General features: G+C 41.7%; 1 protein-coding gene across 2 annotated transcripts; it reads right to left on the minus strand.

Moving 5' to 3' along the window:
- Positions 1-23: 23 nt before the first annotated feature.
- Positions 24-25,365, minus strand: tmf1 (TATA element modulatory factor 1). 2 transcript variants are annotated; one of them, XM_061687338.1, is made up of 17 exons: positions 24,836-25,365; positions 23,351-24,723; positions 23,153-23,256; positions 22,667-22,793; positions 22,415-22,520; positions 18,280-18,422; positions 16,671-16,837; positions 15,589-15,745; positions 12,440-12,532; positions 7,487-7,643; positions 5,751-5,943; positions 4,110-4,179; positions 3,930-4,022; positions 3,715-3,822; positions 1,438-1,596; positions 1,190-1,315; positions 24-180 (listed from the first exon to the last, which is right to left on the minus strand). In XM_061687338.1, the coding sequence occupies exons 1-17, from the start codon at positions 24,969-24,971 to the stop codon at positions 40-42; spliced, it is 3,453 nt and encodes a 1,150-aa protein (XP_061543322.1). In that variant the 5' UTR covers positions 24,972-25,365; the 3' UTR covers positions 24-39. The 2 variants fall into 2 exon arrangements, with proteins under 2 accessions (XP_061543322.1, XP_061543321.1); XM_061687337.1 differs by having other exon boundaries at positions 3,715-3,828.
- Positions 25,366-26,019: the final 654 nt, after the last annotated feature.

The following is a 26,019-nucleotide window of genomic DNA, read 5'->3' on the forward strand; positions in this document are numbered from 1 at the left end:
CTTTGTGAATATCCCACATACAATTAAAGTGCAATAGATTTATTTCTGGTTCTTCAGCAGTTCATCAATTTGGGCTTTGAACATGCTTTTGACATCTTCAAGGTCCAGTCGCAGTTCCTGTGCCTCTTCAGCTTTTTCTCCATACATCTGCAAGATCGTGTTGTGCCTCTGCTCCAGATCCTGAAAAGCAAATAAATCCAAGTAGATAAAACTCTAAAAATCCCTAAAAATAATACACTATATTGCCAAAAGTATTCACTCACTTGCCTTTACTCACATATGAACTTAATTGACATCCCATTCCTAATCCATAGGGTTCAATATGACGTCGATGCACCTTTTGCAGCAACTCTTCTGGTAAGGCCGTCCACAAGGTTTAGGAGCGTGGGAATTTTTTACCATTCTTCCACAAGCACATTTGTGAGGTCACACACTAATGTTGGACAAGAAGGCCTGGGTCTCAGTCTCTGCTCTAAGTAATCCCCAAGGTGTTTTATCGGGTTGAGGTAAGGACTCTGTGCAGGCCAGTCAAGTTCATCCACACCAAACGCTCTCATCCATGTCGTTATTGACCTGGCTTTTGTGCAATGGTGCACAGCCATATTAGAAATGGAAGAACTCATCCCACACATTTTGGGAACACTGATTTGTCCAAAATATTGGCTCCTTAGTTCCAGTGAAAGAAGCTCTGAAGGATTCAGCATATGGAGAATTCCATGCTCCCAACTTTGAGGGAGCAGTTTGGGGATGGCTCCTTCCTGTTCCAACATGACTGTGCACCAATAAACAAAGAAAGGTCCATAAAAAGATGGATGAGAGAGTTTGGTATGGATGAACTTGACGGGCCGAGTCCTGACATCAATCTGATAGAACACCTTTATGATGAATTCGAGTGCAGACTGAGAGCAGGGCCTTCTCGTCCAACATCACTGTGTGACCTCACAAATGGGCTTCTGGAAGAATGGTCAAAAATTCCCTACACACACTCCTAAACCTTGTGGAAAGCCTTTTCAGAAGAATTAAAGCTGTTAGAGCTGTAAAATGTGGACCGATGTCATAATATACCCTTTTGATTAAGAAGGGGATGTCACTTCAGATCATATGTAAGTCAGGGAGGTGAGCGAATACTTCTGGCAATATAGTGTATGCCATGAGTTTGTGTTTGGGGTATATTTCTGTCAGTCCTCACCTTGAGTTGAACTCTCAACTTGGGGATATCCGTAACCTGCTCCTCCATCTCATCGTTTTGACTGGTGAGTCGAACCAGCTCCTCTGCCATCACAGAACGACTCCTCTCCAGACTAGAAATCTCAAGCTAACATGACAAGAAAGCAAAGTGTTTAACAGAAAAGTTTACCATGAGTGTCAGCAGTTATTCTCCATGTTTTTTGCCTTCAAAAAAATGCCAATCTTGGGTGTACTTATGTTGATTGCTACCTGTAACTGTGCTATCTCTCCTTCCCTCAGTTTGAGTTGAGACTGCATATTCTCTATGATGGTGGAGCCACCAGACAGCCGAGCAGCTTCATACAAGTTGGTGCCGCTCATTGACAAAGACATGGTCCCAGTCCCTACTGCCTGGTCTAAAGAGTCATCCTTTGGAGAGAAGAAAAAAAAAAAGTAGTACGAGTCAAATTACATACATGCAACGGAAATGCTTTGACTACCACATTTCCTGAAGTAGTGGCTGGGCGTATTGATTTACACAACTGCAGATAGTACCGGGGAGAACCAATTTGTACCAGTCATAATTTGGACAGACATTCTCATTCAATAGCATGACAAAGTCTATCCAAGCCATTGATATTTTTTCCCACAATTGTGTAATTACGGTTAGTCAAAATAAAACTACTGCAATATATGTTAAAGGAAACAGCAGTTTGGAGTTTAAAAAAAGGACTAAGTAGAAGAAAATGATGAGAAATGGCAAGAACCTAACCAGGCTAAACCGATGCAGAACTAGTCTGAAAGCATGTAGCTCCCTGAAATACAAAAATGGACACATAAAACTAGAGTTGTCCCGATCAGCTCTTTTCAGGAGAGTTGATTGACAGGAAAAGAGGAGCTATATCAAACGCGTCCATCTGTTAGCAGGCGTGCTCATCAAGCCGCTATCTCCATGCAAGATAATTTTTTATCCTGCACACAGAACCTGTTTACAGCATCCATGCATTTTCTTCCGCTGATCCGAGGTCGGGTCGCGGGGGCAGTAGCTTGAGTAGGGAAGCCCAGACTTCTCTCTCCCCAGCCACTTCAACCAACTCTTCCGGTGGGGGATCCCGAGGTATTCCCAGGCCAGCCGGAAGACATAGTCTCTCCAGCGTGTCCTGGGTCAGGAGAAATCCTAATCAAATCTCCGAGCCGCCTCATTTGGCTCCTCTCAATGCAGAGGAGCAGCAGCTCTGCTATGAGCCTCTCCCGGATGACCGAGCTTCTCAGCCTCTCTCTAAGGGAGAGCTCGGACACCCTGCGGAGAAAACTCATTTTGGCCGCTTTCATCCGGGATCTTTTTATTTCGGTCACAACCCACAGCTCGGGACCTTAAGTGAGGGTAGGAACGTAGATCGACCGATAAATTGAGAGTTTCGCCTTTCGGGTGAGCTTCTTCTTTACCACAGTGGATCCATACAAAGTCTGCATCACTGCAGACGCTGCACCGATCTGCCTCTCGCTCTGCCGTTCCATTCTTCACTCACTCGTGAGTAAGACCCCAAGATACTTGTACTCCTCCACTTGGGGCAGGATCTCATCGGAGAGGGCACTCCACCCGTTTCCGACTGAGGACCATGGTTTCAGATTTGGAGGTGCTTATTTGCATCCCAACAACTTCACACTCAGCTGTCGACCGCCCAAGTGAGAGTTGGAGAACCACATCATCTGCAAAAATCAGATATGCAATACTGAGACCACCAAACCGGACCCCCTCTACGTCTCGGTTGCGCCTAAATATTCTGTCCATAAAAATTATCAACGGAATCGGTGACAAAGAGGAGCCTTGGTGGAGTCCAACCCTCACTGGAAACAAATCAAACTTACTGCTGGTAATGCAAACCAAACTCTGGGACTGGTCGTACAGGAACCGAACAGCCCGTATCAGTGGGTTCAGTACCCCATATTCCCGAAGCACCCCCCCACATTACTCTCCGAGGGACATGGTTGAACGCCTTCTCCAGGTCCACAAAACACGTGAACTCCCATGCACCCTTGAGGACCCAACTCAGGGTGTAGAGCTGGTCCACTGTTCCACGGCCCAGACGAAAACCACACTGCTCCTCCTGAACCCGAAATTCGACTTCCTGACGGACCCTCCTCTACAGCACCCCAGAATAGACCTTACCAGGTCGGCTGAGGAGTGTGATCCCCCTGTAATTGGAACACACCCTCCGGTCCCCCACCACCACCCCAGTCTTCCAATCCAGAGGCACTTTCCCCGATGTCCACGCGATGTTGCAAGGCCTGTCAACCTACAACATCCAGAGCGTTTAGGCTGATATCATCCACCCCCAGGGCCTTGCCACCGAGGAGCTTTTTAACCACCTCGGTGACCTCGAACCCCAGAGATAGGAGAGCCTGCGTCAGAGACCCCAGACTCATTATTTTTTATGCTGCGCATAGAACCTGTTTACGACATGCAGGAGTAATTGAGTCATGCCACCTATTCAAGTGGAGGCCACCATTTGAGGAAACCGTATTGTTTGTGTAACTAGTGTGTACCTGTGAAAATATAGACGAGTGCAAAACAGCATTGTCAGCCCCACTTATGGAGCTGGAGCGGGACAGTGAGGGTGTAGAAGAAGCTGGGGGATCATGGGTTATGCTCTTCTGCTCCTCAACAGGAAAAACAGGAAAACACAGTAAAAGAACAGAACTAAGAGACCATAATGAACACTATTAAATTCAATAGAGCAATATTTAGCATTCTCTCAAACCTTTTCCTTGAGTGCCTCTTGTACCAAGTAGCATTTTTTCTTCTCCTGTTCCACCTTCATTTTCTCCATCTCTAGTTGATTCGTAAGCAGTAGCTGGTGGAGGAGAAAGGGGCAGATACTGTAAGTAAAAATACACTTAATAAAGAACAACAGCAACAAGTGGAGGGAGTAAAACAATACCTTTTCTTTCTTTGCTTCTTCAAGCATGCGACTGTGTTCTCCTCGCAGATTCGCTAACTCAATATGCTCCCTACATTGAAATAAGTCATAAGTCACGAAAGCTGGTTTGTGGAAGTCAAGACTGACAGAAACAAGACACTTGTCACTACAAGTAGCATTAAGAGTGTCAAAACAAATATGCAATGTGTATTTAATCAGGTGAGTGACATTTTGTATAGTGGGCTCTTTACACATAATGCCGTGACGATATATACATTGCGAATAATATTACCACTTTCTTGTTTTGCGCAACATGACAGCCATGTATGGATAATCTCGAGTAAACAGCCATGAGTCTTACAAAAAGATCGATTTTTTTATTCTAAGAGAAAAACAAACACTATGATGATGAAAGTAGTTGTGTACTAATCCAATGTGCCCACTGTCATCCTGAGTCAATGACGTTTTAAGATACCTGGGGTCTCCCAGCAAGAACTCACTATTGATCGTGTGCATTGCTCTGTCCCAGAAGGCAAAATGAATGTTTAGGAAAGAGATCTGGGAATAAAAACTGAACTTTACATTTGGATTACAAAGTTTCGCTGGATCTGATGACGACTTTCAATTCTATACAACGTAAAGACAGAAACAAAGCTACCCCTAACGTTAAGTAGGCCTGTGTTTACACTGAGGTTTTTTGTGCTTGTTCATGGATCTGAAGCAGAAAGCCCAGCCACTTCCCCTGTCAGTAAGTTTATCTGTCTTTATTTGAGACGAATAATACATAACACAGACAAAACACAATCTTAGATATTCTCATCTCAAGTAACTGGAAATGGTCAACCATCTTAAAGCCTCTCTCTTGTTTGCTACTCTGTGCTTTAAAAGTAGGACTTGATGTATGTCTGTGAGCGTTAGTTTGGGCAAGTCCTAGAAACATCACGTGTAGAATAATGCAATTTTTGAAAACAGGAAAAGACTGAGCTGTATTTCAGTAACGCAGATCAGGTTATGTGCAAAAAGCCCATTGGTCATGTTTCTTACATCATGCTTTCTTCATCAAGTGACATAAGCGTTTCGCTGACACTTGAGTGTTTTATATCTCAGCACCTAATCCTAATTAGGTTAATCCTAGCAAATCAACTATCCACGAAGCCATAGATTCGTGTGTGAACAAGAGGGGTGATGTCACAATTTCATTTTCAACAATTTAAACCTTCAGTTAAAATTAGATTTTGTTACTTCAATTGTTATGGTCGTGAAGAATAATCTGCACCTGGCATAATGTGGCATTACTGCACAACATGTCTCTGAGCCGCAAGAAATTATTTTAAGAATCAGATTTTATTCCACCTAAAATTCCGGGGGAAATTAGATATTGCAGTACACTACGTAATAATATGATTTGTGTACAACCAAATAATTTGTACTTATATTTGTGTGATGTTTATTGAGGCAACTAGTTAATTTCAAGAAAGAAAAATCAAACAAAAATGCTCACTGGCCAAAATGTCATTGACCTACTTGAGAAACCTTTGTATGTCGAGAAACATTTGAAAGCTTGTGCTCCGATACTTCACCAAGTTAAAAAAAAAAAAAAAAAAAAAAAAAAAAAAAAAAAGCATGTTTTGCTGGTGGCATTTTTAATCTGTACTTTTCTACCTGCTGCTGTCATCTTCCAGTTTCTCTCTTCTGCACTTCTCAGTCTCCAAAAGTGCCAGGAATCTGACCTTCTCCTGGCGAAGGCGGGAATTCTGGGACTCAAGCGAGACCAACTGGCACTTAATGGAGAGCAATTCTTCTGTTGCTGCACGTTCCTTCTCAACTGCAACGGCTAGTTGTGCCTCAGCCTCAACTGAGAGAGTGCAAAGGAAGAGAGAATGAGAATAAGAAGAGGTACCATTTTTACACCAAATCAGTTTTCTATACTACAACTGAATTTCCCTGATGGATGAATAAAGTTAAAATAAGAATCTAAGTTTATATCCCTCTATCTATCCAATCATCCATCCATCAAGCTTGACCGTAAAATTGATTTTTTTCTGCATAACTGGACGTTTTCTGGATAATTGAATCGTGGCAACAGCCAATTGACTGCAGCCCTCAACGATGCAAACCCTCCGGGGTTTGTGTACGTTCGCAAACCTCGGGCCTGTGGTCACGGAGGAGGTCTCGTGAAGATTATCCAGTAATTTACATTTGATATGATTTTCTGAAAGGAGTGGAATCCTGTACAAAGCCTCTCAGCTTCGTTCCCTCCTAAATAAATAAACAGAAACAAAAGTGGAAAGTCTCGCAATCATTGCTACTATCTACCGGCCACCTAAACACAACAAAATACTTTTTAACTGACTTTGTTAGCTACCTGACCCATCTCTCTTCACTATCTCCAAACATACCGTCATTTCTCGTGTATAATGCGCATTTTCCCCCCAAGAAATTGTCAAAATTCAATAGTGCGCATTATACATAGGTATAGGGGCAAATGGAAAGAAACTTTCACATTTTATAAATGTATGCCGCCATCTAGTGGTTATGAAAAAGCTGTACACTTTCATTCCAAAATGCCACCACCACCTAGTGGTTATAAAAAAAGTGTAGCCTACACTTTCATTCCAATATGACAGGGGGTACGTATGACCGCATATGTACAGTTTTGCTCATAAGTTTACATATCCTGGCAGAATTTGTGAAATATTGTTTTTTTTGTTTTTTAATATGACTGATGACTGAAAAAGAACAATCATTAATTTCTTTATGGTGATGTTTTGTTTAATAATGCTTTTCTGAAATGCATGACCCTTGAATTTGAATCCCATTAAAATAAAATTAAATGTGTTTCGCGTGGTCCTTCAGGTTTTCTTTAAAGAATTGTCTTAAAAATTCTGCCTGCACAACTGTGTGTTTTCTAATTTACTCACTAAAAGTAGGGCTGTGAATTTCAAAATAAGAGCAAGTAAATTTTAAAAAGGATTACGTGTTCAAATAAAGTATATATATATATGTAAATATATACATAATATATATATATATATATATATATATATATATATATATACACACACACACATATATATATATATACACACATACATATATACACATATATATACACATATATATATATGTATATATATATAAAAATATATATATACATATATGCATTCAGCATTAGTATAAGTAGTATCTATCACTTCTCTCAGACAGCAACATTGGATAAGGACTAAAACAAAAACAACAACAAAAAGTCTAAACTTGCCGCAAGAAACAATTACATAATTACATAATTACATATTATTCTCTCAAACAATTACATAAAGCTGTGCTTTTCCTCAAATAATAATTCTGCGCACACATTGATGTTTTCTCCACACGCACTAAAAACATTCAACTCTTACCAAGCCTATCGGAGATGCTTTTCTCTAGTTTTTCCCAGGATGCTGTTTGTCCACCCAAGGAAGCCTGCAGGTTCTCAATTTGACGCAACAAGGGCCTTGTTGCTGAAGTAACGCTTTGACTGAGCTCCTGGTTCCTTGACTCCGCCTCCTGAAGCCTCTGTGGAAGAAGATATAAAATAGAATAAAAAAGTCGTGTATAGGGAGAACTACAGTTGTACAACCCCAATTCCAATGAAGTTGGGACATTGTGTTACACAAATAAAAACAGAATACAATGATTTGCAAATCATGTTCAACCTATATTTAATTGAATACACTACAAAGACAAGATATTTAATGTTCAAACTGATGAACTTTATTGTTTTTAGAAAATAATCATTAACTTATAATTTTATGGCTGTAACATGTTCCAAAAAAGCTGGGACATGTGGCAAAAAAGACTGAGAAAGTTGAGGAATGCTCACCAAACACCTGTTTGGAACATCCCACAAGTGAACAGGCTAATTGGGAAGAGGTGGGTGCCATGATTGGGTATGAAAGGAGCTTCCCTGAATTGCTCAGTCATTCACAAGCAAAGATGGGGCGAGGTCCACTTCTTTGTGAACAAGTGCGTGAGAAAATAGTCGAACAGTTTAAGGACAATGTTCCTCAGACTAAGATGGCGCCAACCCGTGTGATCGCCTCAGTTATGCGCTCTCTAGTATTGTTTTGGGTTTTGTGTTTTTCGTTTGTCTTTGGAGACATTACACGACTCACTTACACAAGGGGATACTTGCTAACCATTGAGGAGGCTACTCCGGACTTTCCTTTACCAACTTTCTCAAATTCGCTCAGTTTTTTCCCTGAGTTACTCACCGGAGCAGCGACCGCGGTCTTTGGCGCATGGAAGTGGAGGCGATGCCACAGAGGGAAGCAAGCCAGCATCCAGGTGAAACTCCACAAGAGAGGATACACACTGGCGTTTCCGTCCATCCACCTCACGAATCTACGCTCCCTACCCAACAAAATGGACGAGCTTCATCTTCTGATAAAGACCAGTAAAGACTTCGGACTTCCACCGCCATGTGCTTTACGGAGACTTGGCTTTGTGACGCTGTACCCGATGGCGCCATCGTGCTTCCTGGCTTCCATCTTCACAGGGCAGACCGCGACATGGAATCATCGGGGAAAACAAAAGGCGGCGGGATATGCTTCTATATCAACGAAAACTGGTGTACGGACGTCACGGAGCTCAGCACATACTGAAGACCGCATTTGGCCATTAAGCCATTCTACTCGCCTCGTGGGTTTGCATCATTCATTCTCACTGGTGTATACATTCCGCCTCAAGCTAACACAAATGCTGCACTGCTAATGCTCGCCGAACAAGTCACTGAAATTTAAAAAAACACCCAGACTTACTCCTCATTATTCTCGGGGACTTTAACAAAGCTAAACTCAATCACGAACTCCGTAAATACAAGCAGCACATGGACTGTCCTACCAGGGAAAATAACATTTTGGACCACTGCTATACTACGCTAAACAACACATACCGTTCCAAACCTCGTGCAGCACTGGGCTCGTCTGATCACTGCTTAATTCACTTAATACCGGCATACAGGCAAGAACTTAAATGCGCGAAGCCTACAGTGAAAACGGTGAAAAAGTGGACCAATGAAGCCAAGATTGAACTTCAAAGCTGTTTACTGCACAGACTGGAGTGTCTTTGAAAATTCAGCTGGCAGCCTGGATGAATATGCGGACAGAGTCACATCCTATATCAGTTTCTGTGAAGAGGTTTGTGTACCAACAAAGTCATTTCGCACTTTCAACTACTACAAGCTGTGGTTCACTGCCAAACTCAAGCAACTTTGCCAAGCTAAGGAGGACGCATATCAAAGCGAGGACAGGGCCCTGTATAATCGAAATACAAATAGAAACCAGCTGACTAATGAAATTAACATTGCAAAGAGGAACTATGCAGCAAAGTTGGAAAAACAGTTTAGCGCTAACGACTCTAAATCAGTCTGGCATGTATTACAATTGCTGACCAATTACAAGCGACGATCCTCCCAAGCTGAAAACAATAGCACACTAGCCAACGACTTGAATACCTTCTACTGTAGATTTGAAAAGGACACTTTCACTTTCACACCCCACACCCACCAGGCTGCGCCACCGACCACAATCACACGTCTGACTTCTGCGTTAACCATCCACGAACAGGATGTGAGACGCATCTTCAAACAACAAAAGACTAACAAAGTGGCTTTCAACTACTACAAGCTGTGGTTCACTGCCAAACTCAAGCAACTTTGCCAAGCTAAGGAGGACGCATATCAAAGCGAGGACAGGGCCCTGTATAATCGAAATACAAATAGAAACCAGCTGACTAATGAAATTAACATTGCAAAGAGGAACTATGCAGCAAAGTTGGAAAAACAGTTTAGCGCTAACGACTCTAAATCAGTCTGGCATGTATTACAATTGCTGACCAATTACAAGCGACGATCCTCCCAAGCTGAAAACAATAGCACACTAGCCAACGACTTGAATACCTTCTACTGTAGATTTGAAAAGGACACTTTCACACCCCACACCCACCAGGCTGCGCCACCGACCACAATCACACGTCTGACTTCTGCGTTAACCATCCACGAACAGGATGTGAGACGCATCTTCAAACAACAAAAGACTAACAAAGTGGCAGGCCCAGACCATGTGTCGCCATCCTGCCTCAAAGTCTGTGTGGACCAGCTCGATCCATTCTTCACACAGATCTTCAATAGATCTCTGGAACTGTGCGAAGTACCATCCTGTTTCAAATGCTCCACCATCATTCCAGTCCCCAAGAAACCTACAATCTCTGGTCTGAATGACTACAGGCCTGTCGCCTTGACATCTGTGGTCATGAAGTCCTTTGAACGTCTCGTGCTGGACCACTTCAAGAGCGTCACAGGTCCCCTGCTGGACACCCTGCAGTTTGCCTACAGAGCGAACAGGTCTGCGGATGATGCAGTCAACATGGGACTGCACTTCATCCTAGAACACCTCGACAGTGCAGGTACCTACGCGAGGGTCCTGTTCGTGGACTTCAGCTCACCGTTCAACGCCATCATCCCTGAACTCCTTTCCTTCAAGCTTCTCCAGCTCAGTGTCTCGCCTGCCATCTGCCAGTGGATTTACAGCTTCCTGACGGGCAGAACACAGCAGGTGAGGCTGGGGGAGGCCACCTCATCTAAACGCAGCATCAGCACTGGAGCGCCCCAAGGTTGCTCTTCTTTCTTTCTGCTCTTCTTTCTCTACACGAACGACTGCAACTCAACGCACCCGGCTGTCAAACTCCTGAAGTTTGCAGATGACACCACTGTCATCGGCCTCATCAAGGACGGTGACGAGTCTGCATATCGACAGGAAGTGGAGCTCCTGTCGATAGGTGGTGCGGCCGACATGACCTGGAGCTGAACACGCTCAAGACTGTAGATATGATCATGGACTTCAGGAGGCATCCTTCGCCACAGCTGTCCCTCACGCTGTCCAGCTGCCTTGTGTCAACCATCGAGACCTTCAAGTTCCTGGGAATTACAGTGTCTCAGGACCTGAAGTAGGCGATCAACATCAACTCTGTCCTCAAAAAGGCCCAGCAGAGGATGTACTTCCTGCGGCTTCTGAGAAACCATGGCCTCCCACAGGAACTGCTGAGGCAATTTTCCACAGCGGTCATCGAATCAGTCATGTGTTCTTCCATCACAGTCTGGTTTGGTGGTGCTACAAAAAAGGACAAACTCCGACTGCAACGGACAATCAAACGCTGCCAGAACTAAGACAAAAGTGTGCAAAATCCTCTCGGACCCCCACATCCCGATCACCGGCCCTTCCGGCTCCTTCCCTCTGGTAGGTGCTACCAATCAATCCATTTTTTTTGTCTGAGTTTGCTGTCACATTTCTGTCTGGCCAATTATAAATTACTCGTGCACTCACTGTCTGTTGTTGACCAATACTGGCCACTCATGCCAGAGTAGCATCTGCTCCATTTACACAGTGATTGAGGAGTATCTGCAGCATTTGCACAATCAACATTGTCCCAGATTATCGCACTACTCGCTTGAAGTCTCAGCGCCCTTTGCACAATGGTTATTGCACCGGACTATTACTATATTCGTCATTCGAACTGCTCTAAGCACGAGAGGACTCTGCATCTTTTTGCACAATTGTCAAAAAAATAAATAAATGTGTACCGGCTTTACCAGATAACTCCAGTCCACATTTCAAATTGTTTTGGGAAATTGTGGACGTCGTGCCAGCCGGGCCAAAGAGGAAAAGAACCATCCGGACTGTTATGGACGCAAAGTTCAAAAGCCAGCATCTGTGATGGTATGGGGCTGTGTTAGTGCCAATGGCATGGGTAACTTATACATCTGTGAAGGCACCATTAATGCAGAAAGGTACATACAGGTTTTGGAGAAACATATGCTGCCATACAAGCAACGTCTTCTTCATGGACGCCCCTGCTTATTTCAGCAAGGCAATGCCAAACCACATTCTGGATGTGTTACAACAGCGTGGTTTTGTAGTAAAAGAGTGCGGGTACTAGACTGACCTGTCTCCCATTGAAAATGTGTGGCGCATTATGAAGCGTAAAATACGACAACGGAGACCTCAGTGTCCTCAGTTCCCAAACGTTTATTGGCTGTTGTTAAAAGAAAAAGTGATGTATCACAGTTGTAAACATGACCCTGTCCAGGCTTTTTTGGAATGTGTTGCAGCCATAAAATGGTTAAGTTAATGATTATTTGATAAAAACAAAGTTTATCAGTTTGAACATTAAATATCTTGTCTTGGTTGTGTATTCAATTAAATATAGGTCGAACATGGTTTGCAAATCATTGTTTTCTCTTTTTAACACAACGTCCCAACTTCATTGGAATTAGGGTTGTAGAATGAGACCAAACTTGTTCACTACTACATTACCTGCTGTAATTCATTGATCTCCTCCCTCAAATAATCTTCTTTCCTTGCCTGCTGTTGCTCTGCCCTCTGAAGCGTCACTCTCAGGTCAGCCACCTGCACATCACATTAAGTGCAGATAATTACATTAAGATATACTACGACGAGTTACTGAATGAGCATTCCCACTTTAAGCCCTCAAGGGCTAATTTCCATTTTCACTCTGTTGTACAAGAAACTGAGACAGATATATACAAAGAGAGACACAATCAGTGTTTTCCCCTAAGCTGAGGTTGACTCGTTCAGGGAATTTTCTCAAGTGCACCTCAACAATTCTACAGACTAGCATCTCTCCAATGACTAGATGCAATTTCTTTTTGTCCACAGCGGGACTTCAGCCGAGAGCCTCCTGTTCCTATGGTAACGTCCTTATGGCTGAAGTATCGCCACCCCAAATCACTGCAAGTACGAAGAGAGAATGCAAACACTACAAAAAAATAGCCAAGCCGAGATTTGAACCCAGAACCTTTGACTGTGAGAGAGCTGTGCTAGCTACATGCACCACTTTTCCACCAATCAGCAGAGAAACAAACAAAGGCTTATGGAGTAGCATTGCGGGGAAATAAAGCAGTCTGTTGTTGTTTTTTTATTTATTTGATTTTTACTTTTTTTTTTTAAATCTTATTTATTTATTTACACAGTGGAAAAAGTGAAGCTCAGGTAGAGTGGTAACGTAATTTCTCAATGTAACAAGAACTATTCATCCACATAGCACTTCCTGCAAAAGAAATTAGGTAGTAATTCAAAATTATAGGCATTTTGATATTTTGAAAATGTGACAAAACTGAATTTAAGAATTTAAAGGACGTGGGGAAATTTAAGATGATGATTTACCGTAATTTCTCGTGTAGGGCCCACCCATGTATAATACGGACCCCAAAAGTTGACATCAAAATTCTGGAAAACCCTTCCACCAATGTATAATGAATTTTTACAATGTATGATTTTGCTTCTACCCATATGATTAAAACATGAAGTATTATGTGTATTCTTTTTTCAAAGAATTATTCTTAAGTTAAGCACTTTATTTGAACACGTAATATTATATTTTGATTTACTTGCTCTTATTTTGCAATTCACAGCCCTACTTATATTTAGTAAATGAGAAAACATACAGTTGTGCTCATATGTTTGATTTCCAAGGCATAATTTGTAAGATGGGTACAATTCTTTAAAGAAAACATGAAGGGCAATGCGAAACACTTAATTTTATTTTACTCGGATTCAAATTAAACTGTCAAACATTTCAGAAAAGCACTATTATTAAACAAAATATAACCATAAAGAAATTAATGATGGTTGTTGTTCAGTCATCAGTTGTATTTAAAAAAATAAAATAAAATCATGTCATATTGGAATGAAAGTGGAGGCCACAACTTTCTCATAACCTCTTGGTGGGGTGGCATATTGGAATGAAAGTGTACAGCTTTTTCATAGCCTCTAGATGGTGGCATACATTTATAAAATGTGAAAGTTTTTTTTCTTTTCCATTTTCGCCTATCCCTATGTATAATGCGCACAATTGAACATTTTTTTTGGGGTGGGGAGGTGCATTACACACGAAATATTACAGTAATATATTTCCAAATGTGCTATTGACATGAAATGTTCACCAGATGTTGGGAACAACCCAAGTAATCCATACATAAAAAGAAGGTAGAACAAATAAGATCTGAAATTAAGTTGTAAGAATGTGAAATGACACAGGGAAAAAGTATTGAACACATGACGGGAGTTGCAAAAAGGTATCGAAAGCCAAGACAACACCTAAAAATCAATAATCAAAACAGCAATCCAGCCCGTTGTCAGTGCAAATGAATATCAGCTGCTTCAGTCCTAATTGATGGCATACAAAAAGGTCTCATTGCCAAAGTGTGAGTCAAGACACATCTCATGATGGGAAAGAGCAAGACCATCGCAAAGTAATTGTTGCAAAACATAACAATGGCATTGGTTACAAGCGCATATCTAAGCTTCTGAATGTTCCATTGAGCACAGTTGGGGCCATAACACGTAAGTGGAAAGCCAATAATACCACCATGAATTTGCCTTGATCAGGTGCTCCTCACAAGATTTCTGATAGAGGAATGCAAAGAATAATCGGAAGAGTTGTCCAAGAGCCAAGGACCACCTTTGGAGAGCTTCAAAAAGACCTAGAATTAGAAGGTACTGTTCTCACAAGTAAAACAGTGAGTAATGTATGCATGCTCACCACGCAAGACCCCATTGCAGAAAAAAAAAAAACATATCAAAGCTCATTTTAGTTTGCTGAACAACATTTGGACAAGCTAGTTAAATACTGGGAGAATATAGTCTGTTCGGATGAGAGCCAAATTGAACCCTTTGAATTCCATTATGCACACCACGTTTGGAGGAGAAATGGCACTGCACATTACCCTAAAAACACCATAAGAACAGTGAAGTTCGGAGGAGGGAACATGATGGTGTGGGGCTACTTTTCAGTAAATTGTACTGGTAAACTTCACATTATTGAAGGAAGGATGAATGGGCAAATGTACCAAGACATTCTTGACAAAAATCTGCTGCCATCTACGAGGATAATGAAAATGAAATGAGGGTGGACATTTCAGCAGGATAATGATCCAAAACAAACTTCCAAGGAAACTCAATTGGTTTCAAAGAAAAAAATATAGCTGCGATAATGGCTCAGCCAACCACCTGACTTGAATCCAATTGAAAAACCTGTCATTGCAAAGTATTAAATACCAGTTGGTGTGTTCAATACTTTTTCCCTGTGTCATTTGACATTATAACACACAACTTAACTTCTGAGCTAATTTGTTCTACTTTCTTTGTATGTATGGGTTACTTGGGTTGTTCCCAAAATCTGGCGAAATTTTCATGTCAATACCACCTTATATTTGTAGTGAGAAAAATTTGACATTAAATACTTATTTTAGCCGCTGTAAGTTACAGTACTTTCTGCAATACATGAGGAATCTTACTGATAATTACTTATTTCTGTGTGATTAATGAGAATGACTAAGGATGCTATAGTGCATTTCAAATTGATGTATCAGCACTGACACAATAGCAACGAAGCCAATGGTTCTGATAGGCATTTATGTTTGTAACGCGCAAACCGGTGTTACCTGGTTGACGAGAACCTCATGTTGCATCCTGGACTCCTCCTGGGCCTTCTCAAGGGCCAAGTTTTGCAGCTCCTTGGCTTGTATCTCCCTACTCAGAGCTGCCTCCTCAACCTCACTGGCTCTGCTCGCGTTAGCTTTGTGGAGTTCTGCTAGCTCCCTGAAAGCAAAAAAGTTAAAGATGACCAAACATACACTACTCGAATAGGGATATTCATATCCGGATTTCAGGCATAATTTCAGGATTAACCTGGAATGCACTACAACTTTTACAGGTGAACTTAATTTGATCATGTCTAACTTTTGAATGCATGTCCAACTGTTCAATGTTTCAGTGCTTATTGAAGGAGCTGAACAGCAACATTCACAAAAGGTGTTTGATACATGAATTGACCAATAGATTTTCTGCTTCAACTATGTAGAATTAGTGCCAATTTGTAAAACTGATCAACAATACCTCACCATTGTGAGGCTTCAAACAGGATACTCTCAGAGGGAGTAGCCACCGATCTTAGAGTGTCACAGTGTCATCTGTAGGTTGGAACAGAGATACAGAGAGACTAGGAAAATCACAGAAAGGCATCGTGGACATAGTGGATGTCCTTGGAAATGTATTGGTTGAGTCATGGCTCAAGCACCGGTTGTGCATTTGCCATTCAGCACCTCGTTAGAAAACAGCAAGTTGTGCAAAAGTACTCAAACATTACCAGTTGGACAGGTGCATTCAAAAGATTAGAAAAGGTCAAATTAAGTTCACCTGTAAATTTCACCTGAAAGCCAATACTTTTTGTACTGTATGTCATTCAGGTGGGGTTCAAAATGTTGTTATCATGTTCACTGGGTTAATCAAAAGCCCCACAATTGGCATTTAAGATGGCTTTTTACCAGCTTGCTGTGCTGTGTGTCAAGTGCCACAGTCGACAGGCAAATTTGCCACCTTCCTTCATAGTATCAAAAGCAAACAGCAACATAACGGAAATTATTTAATGCTAGCCAGAAGTATTTTTTTAAAGAATTGTGTGGCCAGAGTTAAGAGCTATAGTCCCAAATATTCATCAGCAGTATCAGAGTAAGTGGGGTTTTACTTGTATGAGTTATCCAGAGCTGCCTGGAGACTTCTGTTCTTCTCAAGCAGCTCCTCTAAGTCTGTCTGCAGCCTGCTCTGCTCCTTCTCCTGACGATCCACAGCTGAGTTCAGCTTCTTGATGTTGTCTCTATGCTGTTTCTCCACTTCTTCCTTCCCCTCCAAAACCTAAATACAATTGTCAAAATAAAATATAGTACTTTAGTCCTAAAGAAAAAGAAGAAAAAAAAAAAAAAACGACAGATTTTCTAAGTCATTCATTCCTGATAGCACTTTTGATGTTGACCCTGACAGTTAACATGAAGGTTAAGGAACCAAGGATGAGAAACACATTTTGGCAAATGTCCAAAATGAGAACATATGAATAAAACCAATAGAATGTATTGCTTCTTATTAATTTTTTCTACTTTACTATTTAATTTTGCTGTCCTTTGTATTATTAACAAGGATATGTTATTAACTCTGCTAGGTGCTTTACCTAGTAAGAACCAGCAGAGGGCATGTTTACTGTCTGAAGAAGTCATTGTAACAAATTTTTGGCACTATTCCCCAGGACCTGAACCAAATAGAGCATGCATTTTACCTCCTGAAGGTAGGTAGGGGAGAAACCCCCAGAAACAAACAAGAGCTGAAAGTGGCTACAGTAAAGGTCTGGAAAAGCATTTCAACTGAAGAATGCAACAGTCTGGTGAAGTCAATGGGTCGCAGGCTTGATGCAGTTATTGCAAGTAAGGGTTATGCCACCAAATATTAAATCTTATTCACTTTAAGCTAATTTAATCATGTCTGTTCAAATACTTTTGCTCACTTGAAAAGTGGCTGGATTCAAACAAAAGGTGCTCTGTCCTGAGTTGTTTACATTTTGGAAGCCATAACATTACCTCCGCCATTCTTTACAGATGAGTGTGTGTTTTGGATCATAAGCAGATCCTTTCTTTCTCCATATTTTTCTCTTTCCATCACTTTGGTAGAGGTTAATCTTGGTCTCATCAGTCCATAAAACTGTCATCTCTGTAGTTATTTGCAAAATCCAATCTGGCCTTCCGATTCTTTTTGCTGATGAGTGGTTTGCAGCTTGTGGTATTGCCTGTATATTTCTTCTCTTGAAGTCTTCAAACAATAGAATGTGAAACAAAAGGTGGTCTGTCCTGAGTTGTTTAACACATCGATATATAAATATCATGAAATAAAAGCTGGAATTCTGAACTTTTGTCCAATATCCATCTTTTGATCTGAAACCCAAATGTCTTCAGTGAATAACCAAAACAAAGAAATTGACCTTGCCATTCCAATACTTTTGGAGGGGACTGTATGCACCCGATTGGAAAACATCACGTCACACGTAGACAGTTGACCAAAGATCTTCGATCAGAATTATTTCAATTGAAATGACAAAAAAGTCTCCATGTAAACCTGGCTATTACTCATTACTGTAGACTGTAATCAACAAGAACCAATAAGCTGTGAATATTTAGGGTTTTTTTTATATTTCCCTCTGTTCTACCCTTCAGTTTTATTTTTTTGTTGAAACAAAGCCTTTTTGTGTAAATATTCATGAAATTACCTAATTGATGATTTGAAAACGTTTGCAGAACTGCACTAACTCTCACCTGCTGCAGATGCCTGAGCTCATCCTCCAGCTCGTTTATTTTCTTTTGTTGCTTGCTGAGTCTTGCGTCACTGTCTTTCTCCTTCACACGCAGTTTCTTGATGATGGTACTGTGCTGAAGCTGTTGCTTGGACAGCTTTTCACCTACAGGTGAAATGTACATAGGTAAACACTTCATTACACCTGAGCGGTATTTCATTTCTGGACTAAAACAATACTACGGTATATAAGGTCTTGAGTCATAAGTTTTACATGAAGCATCCACAATAGCAATGTGTTTTCATCTACTGTATACTGCCGTTTTGCATTTTAACCAAGTACTTCTGAGATACTTTTATTTTAGGACTGCTTTGAGTGGCGTTTCTTTTGTTGTTGTTTTTTTTGTTTTTTGTTCCAATTATTTTGTCGTCACTGACTCCTCATTCAATGGATAGCACAGTTGACTACTGGTTAAAATGTCTGCCACACAGTAATCAGGTTTGGCCTTCCTTTTTTTTTTCCTTTTTTTTTTTTGTTTGGCCTTCCTATGTGGAGTTTGTATGTTCTCCCTCTGCTTGTGTGGATTCTCAGCAGGTACTCAGGCTTCCTCTCACATCACAAAAATGTGCATGTTAGGTTATTTGCGAATGTTTGTGTGACTAAGTGCCCTGCAATTGCCTGGTGTCCAGTCCAGCGTCTACCTTGCGTCTCACCCTGATAAAGGCCTGTTCACACTGCCCTCGGCAAAGCGTCTGACGCCCTCAACTTTCCCATTTATTGTGCGTATGCTGAGGGGGCGTCAGCGTGCTTTGACGTGACACCGAGTGTCGCGTCAATGCAGAGGGCGTTTGATGCTCAGTGTCGTGTCATCGGTTAGACAAATGTTCTATTTGGGAGCGATGACGCGGTGACGTCAAAAAGCTCCTCCAATGGAAGCGGGGCTGGCGAAGTGATTTCTGAGTGTTATTTTGGCGGATTTATACTGTAATCGACAAGGGGGGAATGGAGGAAGGCATAATAATTGCGGTGACCCACTATATCGACCTTTGGGCCAATAGAAAAATTATATAGAGAGACTTCTCTGCGGGAGGCTTTCAAACTCCCTCCTCAGCCTGAAATACACCGAGAAATTCTTCCTGGAAGTAGACACCTCACCAATGAGTTTGACCTCAGAGTTGCTGCTGTGAAATTAGTATGGGATTGTATTCCTTTTTTTTTTTTTGACAATGACAAATATTTATCGCCAAGTTGCGGTCTACTCAGCGAGGGAAAGCCTCCCAAGTTCCTTCCAGGCTGCTGCGTCACCACTTCCAAATATGAGATGGCCGCAGCACCTTTGTCATCGTCATCCTTTCATATTGTGTGCAGTGTGAAAAGGTGCAGTGTGAAAAGGCCTTAAGTCGGCTGGGATGCGCTGCAGCTCACCCATGACCCCGAACAGGCTAAGCGGTATGGAAAGTGGTTGGATGGATATTATGTTTTGGAGCCTGTCAACTGGCTGCTGAGCCCTTGTCTGACATTAACAAAAGCACTTCTTACATGCCATACTGAATAACTTCAGTAGGGATGTCCTGATCCAAATTTTCACTTCCGATCCGACATTTGTGTACCAATATTCATTATTTTGAGAAATGTAAGTGCGGCAAATTCAATGCTAATTTTTGTTAGCTCGTCAATGGTGTTTTTCATTCATTGTATGTTAGCTTGGCGCTAGTTATTTGTGTGAACAAAAACGAAGAAAGACAACATTCAATAGGTGTAATTCGTTCCTTATGTCTGTTTAGTTTTACAGTGAACTTCTACTTGAGTGTCAATAAACGACTTTAAGAAAGCAACATTCACTCTTACTCCTTGCTACTATGTTAGCACCTTAGCAACGTGTTGTTGTGATCACGTAGGCTTTGGATGCTATTCGGGCACTGCAGGATAGAAGTGCTGGAGCGGTGCATGGAATAGACTGATTGTATCAGAGTGGTAAAATCTGACATTTTAGATCCAGTCCAATCCGATCCTTGTCTTTTTGCTGACATCGGACCGATTTCCAATCTCAAAGATAAGATTGGGACGCCCCTAAACTACAGCAATAATTTTTTAAGGACAGACTTGGAAAATGGGAGGGCAGTGTTCCCAAACTTTCTGGCCGGGCTAATTACATTAAGATGCTTATGACAAGCTACCATCAACATTATTTACAATCAGATTTGTTAAGACCCTGTGAAAAATTCAAATGCAGTTGGTCAAAGTCCAAAAAAAGTAACAAACTTTAAGCCCTTTTTCATATTGTCAGCTGACCTTATTTTTATGTCACATAGCTACGGTTGGGCATCGTCTGAATTTGAGCAATTTTGGTCCCAATTCCAGTTCCTTATTTCGATTCCGGTTCCAAACAAATTTCAATTCCGATTCTTTTTGGGGGCTGGTTCAAAAATGTTTGCATGGTTGAAAGAAGGGGTATCCAAATTCTGAACATCTGTTTTCTTAGCAGCCCGCAGCATAGACTAAAATGAACATTTGACTCAGGGTTCTTTATAACCAGTATCAATATCAAACCTATGAACTAAAAGACAATGTGTTTGTCTAACCCAATTGACTTAATATTCAATAATGTTTCAGCTAAACGTTAAATATAGCATTGCTAAAATAGTTATTTGCAACTGTTTTATCATGTGAAAAGGTTAATATGTGAAAGTTTTAACTTAAGTTACTGTTTTAAGCATGTTGCCTTTTATTTTGAAGGTTAAACACTGGAACTCAGAATTTTGGCACAATAGGTAACTTCACACGACACCAGTGAAAACGAAAATAAAACGAGAGACGGCATGAAAAAAAGTAATGAACGGAACCAAATGCTCTGTAAAACAATGATTCCTTTCCGCATCGATGAGGCACAAGGTTAGTGATTGTGATAATGTGAGACGTTTATGTAATTTTTGCCCAATTCATTGTGATGCAAGTTGCTAGTTTGATCTTTGGTTAAGTTTAAGATCAATGTCTTGTAATGAGACTGTTTCTTCTTTATTTCCAGTATGGTAATATAATTGATGTTTTATCAGATATGCTAACACCAAAGGCATGAAAATGGTGACAGACAAAAACAAAGAAAAAAATAAATAAATAAATAAATAATTTGTAGGAGGGTGTGGGGAGGATTCCCCAGGCCCGTGCAGAGAATTCTTTTGATTTTAACACATATCATCAATCACAATCTGCCACTGGTGGAGGGCTGCAGTGAAGGTTGATTTTTTCCCATCTCCTGACTGCATCTCTGGAGGTCAGCCACAATGATCATTGGGTTCTTCTTTACCTCTTTCACCAAGGCTCTTCTTCCCCGATTGCTCAGTTTGGCCGGACGGCCAGCTCTAGGAAGGGTTCTGGTCATCCCAAATGTCTTCCATTTAAGGATTATGGAGGCAACTGTGCTTTTAGTAACCTTTGGTGGAGCATAATGTGTTGTGTAACCTTGGCCAGATCTGTCCCTTGCCACAATTCTGTTTCTAAGCTCTTCAGGCAGTTCCTTTGACCTCATTATTCTCATTTACCCTGACATGCACTGTGAGCTGTTAGGTCTTATATAGACAGGTGTGTGGCTTTCCTGATCAGGTCCAATCAGTATAGTCAAACACAGCTGGACTCCAATGAAGGTGTAGAACCATCTCAAGGATGATCAGAAGAAATGGACAGGACCCGAGTTAAATACATGAGTGTCACAGCAGTTCTCAGGCCAGTGTGAGTGGTATGGTTCATATAGCTGACTTTCATAAAGTTGGCAAACAAGTCAGACTCACAGCCTCATTCACAATCGCCCTGATTGCTAGTAAAGTGTGTGGTCTGCCTTTACCCTGAATCATCTGACATCCAGACTCCAGTCCCTGCAGTGGGTACACGTATGGAAAAATAGAGAGATGGGCGGCTTCAAACGATCATCTTGTAGGTGTTGTGTTTGGTGGAGGGAAAAATATGTCTTTTGAAACAAAGTTACACAGTTTCCTTAAACTGAACAGCAATCCCCTGGAAAGCGGTCACCTGTTTTAGTAAACTACAAGAGGTAACGTTTTTGGGCTTGGCAGAGGAAAACTATGGTATTGAAACTGAGTATACTGTGTCACACTATACTTACTGTATTTTGTGTTTACAGTTCATTTACATTGAGTCTTTACCTTCTTCCAGCAGGCCTCGGATCTGTTCCTCCTTTTCTTTCAAGAGCTCCAACGTAACACTGGAGTTGAGTCTTGCAGAAAGCTCCTCTCGCAGACCCTTAATTTCCTGTGAAGATATGCCAAACTTGAAACAAACACCCGCTGGAGATTTTCTCAATCAATATTAAAGATTATTTTTATAGCTATGATTCAAATCAGTGCATATCATGCATTTAGAGGTAGTTGAAAAAAACAGACTAAAATCAAAATTACCTTCTTGGCTATATCTCTCTCTTTGCAAGCCAGCTGAGCTTTCCTCTCAGTGTCCGCTATGCGCTGTGTAAATTCATCCTTCAAGGACTGAACTGTGGAGCTCTCCTCCTTCAGAGTTATAACTTCACTATCGGAGGAACACACCCATGAGTGTAAAAACTCATTATCACAATGTATGCAACCTGCCTGCCAAAAGACATTTACAAATGAATGTATGCTCGTAATTTTTGGGGCAAACTTTGATTGAACCCAATTAATCGATGTTATGACATACTATAAATTGAGTGGTTTGAATAATAACAAAACTGAAAATAGATTTTAAAAAGACTGCCGTCAAGACTGCTTTGATGAGAACAAAAACAACCCTGATCCTGCATAGTAGGTTAGAGCTATTAAGCAAAATACTGTACAATCAGATAACATAATAATGTCAATTTCAGTGCTTTCTGAGCCACATAGTTTATCGTGTCAATACCCTATACTCACTCTCTAAGATTGTCACACTCTTCCTCCAGTCTAGCCTTGTCCTTGCTGACTGCCAGCAGCTGAGACTCTCTCTTTTCAAGGCGGCCCGACAGCTCATTAATGACCTACAACAACACAAATTTGCATTTACACCAGAAATGTTTTGTTTCAGTCAATGATGTTCATCGAAAACTATCTCTCAATAATGGATGTGGTTACCTTTTGAAGCTCAAAAATCTGAACTGTTGAGACACGGTTTGTCTCTTCTGTGACTGGTGAAATTAACTTTTCTTCGGCATTTGAGTTGAGATCAGACTGTGCAAAAGTCACCCCCAACTCCTGTCCCTGCTCATTCAACTGTTCAGGTTGTTCACAATTCACGGGTGTCACACTCCGTCCACTCTCCTCCATCTCATCCACAGACTGGTCTCTCAAGGTTCCAGTCAAACACTCTTGCTTCTCCTCTTCCACCTCACTTGTCCTTTCCACCATTCCATCTTCCTGCTTCTCACATAAACCTGGTGGAGAAACAGTGCCCGAAGTCAAAGAAGCAAGCGTCCGACTGCCAGGGGTCTCATCATCGGAGTTTATCTCACTGACACTCCGACTATCCAGTGACTGTACACTGAATGAATCAATGCGCTCAAATGCATCTGAGGAGGACCCACAACTCTCTGTGAGTTTCGGATAGTCTTCCAGGCGAGGGAAATCCCCACAAGAAGAGGCGGAAAGAAGTTGGAATGATCCATGCATCAAATGAAGGCCAGCCTTTCCTTCTCCTGTCTCTTGTCTGGAGCTGGCTGAGCTCTCGCTCAACACGCTCTCGTGGTCCAGTACTTCAATGTCACTGGTGGTGGATGTTCCTGAAGAGAAGGCACTAACTGGAGGGGAGGGGGTGTCACTCTGACGGTCTTCTGCCTTTGAGTCTTTCTGCTCTAAATGTACATCCTTGGAAGATTGGGAGGCTGGTGGATCAGAATGTGTCGAGTTTTTAGATTCAGAAGATACTGTACAAGGTTCAGAAGAATCTGAGGGATTTTTTCCCACTGGGTATTCAGCTTGAATATGTGACCACTCTGTGTTAGAGTCGACAGAAACTTCAGTGAGAGTGTTGTGTTTTACTCGATTTGTATTGGTCTTTGTGATGTCTGGGGTGCAAGTCAGGTCACCACAATTTTCTGTGGGATAAACTGGTTGGAGGAGAATAGTGTCCTTATGAGAGGATTCAAACTCCACCAGTTGGCCATCAACCCCTGTCTGATATTCGTGAGCCGAATCAGCAGACACTGTCTTTAAGGTCTCCACTTCTTTCTTCATCAGAGCATTTTTGCAATTATTTTCTGTTTCCTGAGTATGCCTCTGAGTTTTAGTAGGGGGTATGGACACTACCTGGGATGTGGTGACACATTGCGCATCTCCAGGTGGCAGGAAGGCACTAAAAAAGTTTTCAGATTCCTCCACAACAGTGCGGGTGACGGGTGTAGTAATAGCCACAGAAGGAGGTGGCGTTGAAGTCTTTTCTTCAGGAGGTGCTTCCCACTGGGTCATTCCCCATCCTCCACTTAATGACAACTTTTCAGGCAATGTCACATCTGACCATACACATACACACACACACACACACACACACACACACACACACACAAATGAAACTCCGCTTTAACACACAGATAACATTAGACTTGACCTTCCTATACAACCTACCGTCATAAGGCATTACAGTCGCGTCACTCCATTGGCCATCTTCTTTAATATCCAGAACACGATCGATAGATTTCTGAGCTGTTGTTAATGCTTGTTTGGCGAAAGTGGACAGGTGAGATGCGTTGAACCAACTCATCTTGACTACAGAGCTGGCAATCTAGCTCCAAGTTGATGCGCGGCTTTAATAAGAAGTCAACAAACAAAGAATAGCCGATTTAACTCGTGCTGCATTTCTGCTCTCAGCGATTGTCGGACGTGACAACGCTTCGCTATTTCAAAAAATAATTCTTGTCAGATCGCTTTGTTGACTGCTTACTGTAACACCGCTTGCTTGCTAGCTAAATAGCGTTATCGTTGATCTTCCAATGAGGTTAGACGGGACTCCGGATAGCGTCATCGGAATGCGGTACCGCAGCAGACAGTCATCAAAGCGAACGCACTGTATAAAAGAAAATCCTTTTCGTTTGTTTTGGTCTCTCTCTACTAGCTTGTTGCATTAGCGATGTCGTTCTTTCCGGTTCACGTAGATCGAATCACCTTCCGGGATTCTTGGTCTTCTTCGTGTGCAGTTTATTTTGCGGTTGGCGAACTAGCTGTCACGTATTTTACCGCCACCTACCGGAATGGAGTATGGAACAGTAGTATGGGAGGAAATTCCATCCATCCATCCATCCATCCATTTTCTGTGCTGCTTATCCTGACTAGGGTCGCGGGCGTGCTGCACCCTATGCCAGCTGACTCTGGGTGAGAGGCGGGTGTACTCTGGGTGAGAGGTGGAGTACACCCTAAACTGGTTGCCAGCCAATCGCAGGGCATATATACTGTAAATAAACAAACAACTATTCGCACCAACATTCACACCTACGGGCAATTTTCAATTAACCTACCATGCATTTTTTTTGGGGGGGGGGGGATGGGAGGAAACCAGAATACCCAGAGAAACCCCACGCAGGCACGGGGGGAACATGCAAACTCCACACAGGCGAGGACATATGTGTACCAGGGTCCTCAGAATCTTAGTGAGGACCCTGGTACACTAGTGAGGATAAGTTCCCACGACGAGCCCTTGTTAAAGTGACATATGAGGTGGTATTATGAAACATAACTCAGGTTTTGAACAAATATAACTTATAAAATGGTTCGATTAAGATTTGTTAAATTAGAATATGTAAAATAGTTTGAGA

Source organism: Phycodurus eques, chromosome 10, assembly GCF_024500275.1.
Source record: "Phycodurus eques isolate BA_2022a chromosome 10, UOR_Pequ_1.1, whole genome shotgun sequence".
NCBI classification, from domain to species: domain Eukaryota; kingdom Metazoa; phylum Chordata; class Actinopteri; order Syngnathiformes; family Syngnathidae; genus Phycodurus; species Phycodurus eques.

Coding starts and splice junctions, on each gene's coding strand:
- tmf1 (XM_061687337.1), bottom strand. CDS start 24,971: ATGAGTTGGTTCAACGCATCTCACCTGTCCACTTTCGCCAAACAAGCA. Junction 12,533..15,588: donor ATGAGGTTCTCGTCAACCAG/GTAACACCGGTT, acceptor TGTGATGTGCAG/GTGGCTGACCTGAGAGTGAC. Junction 181..1,189: donor AGTTGAGAGTTCAACTCAAG/GTGAGGACTGAC, acceptor TTTGCTTTTCAG/GATCTGGAGCAGAGGCACAA.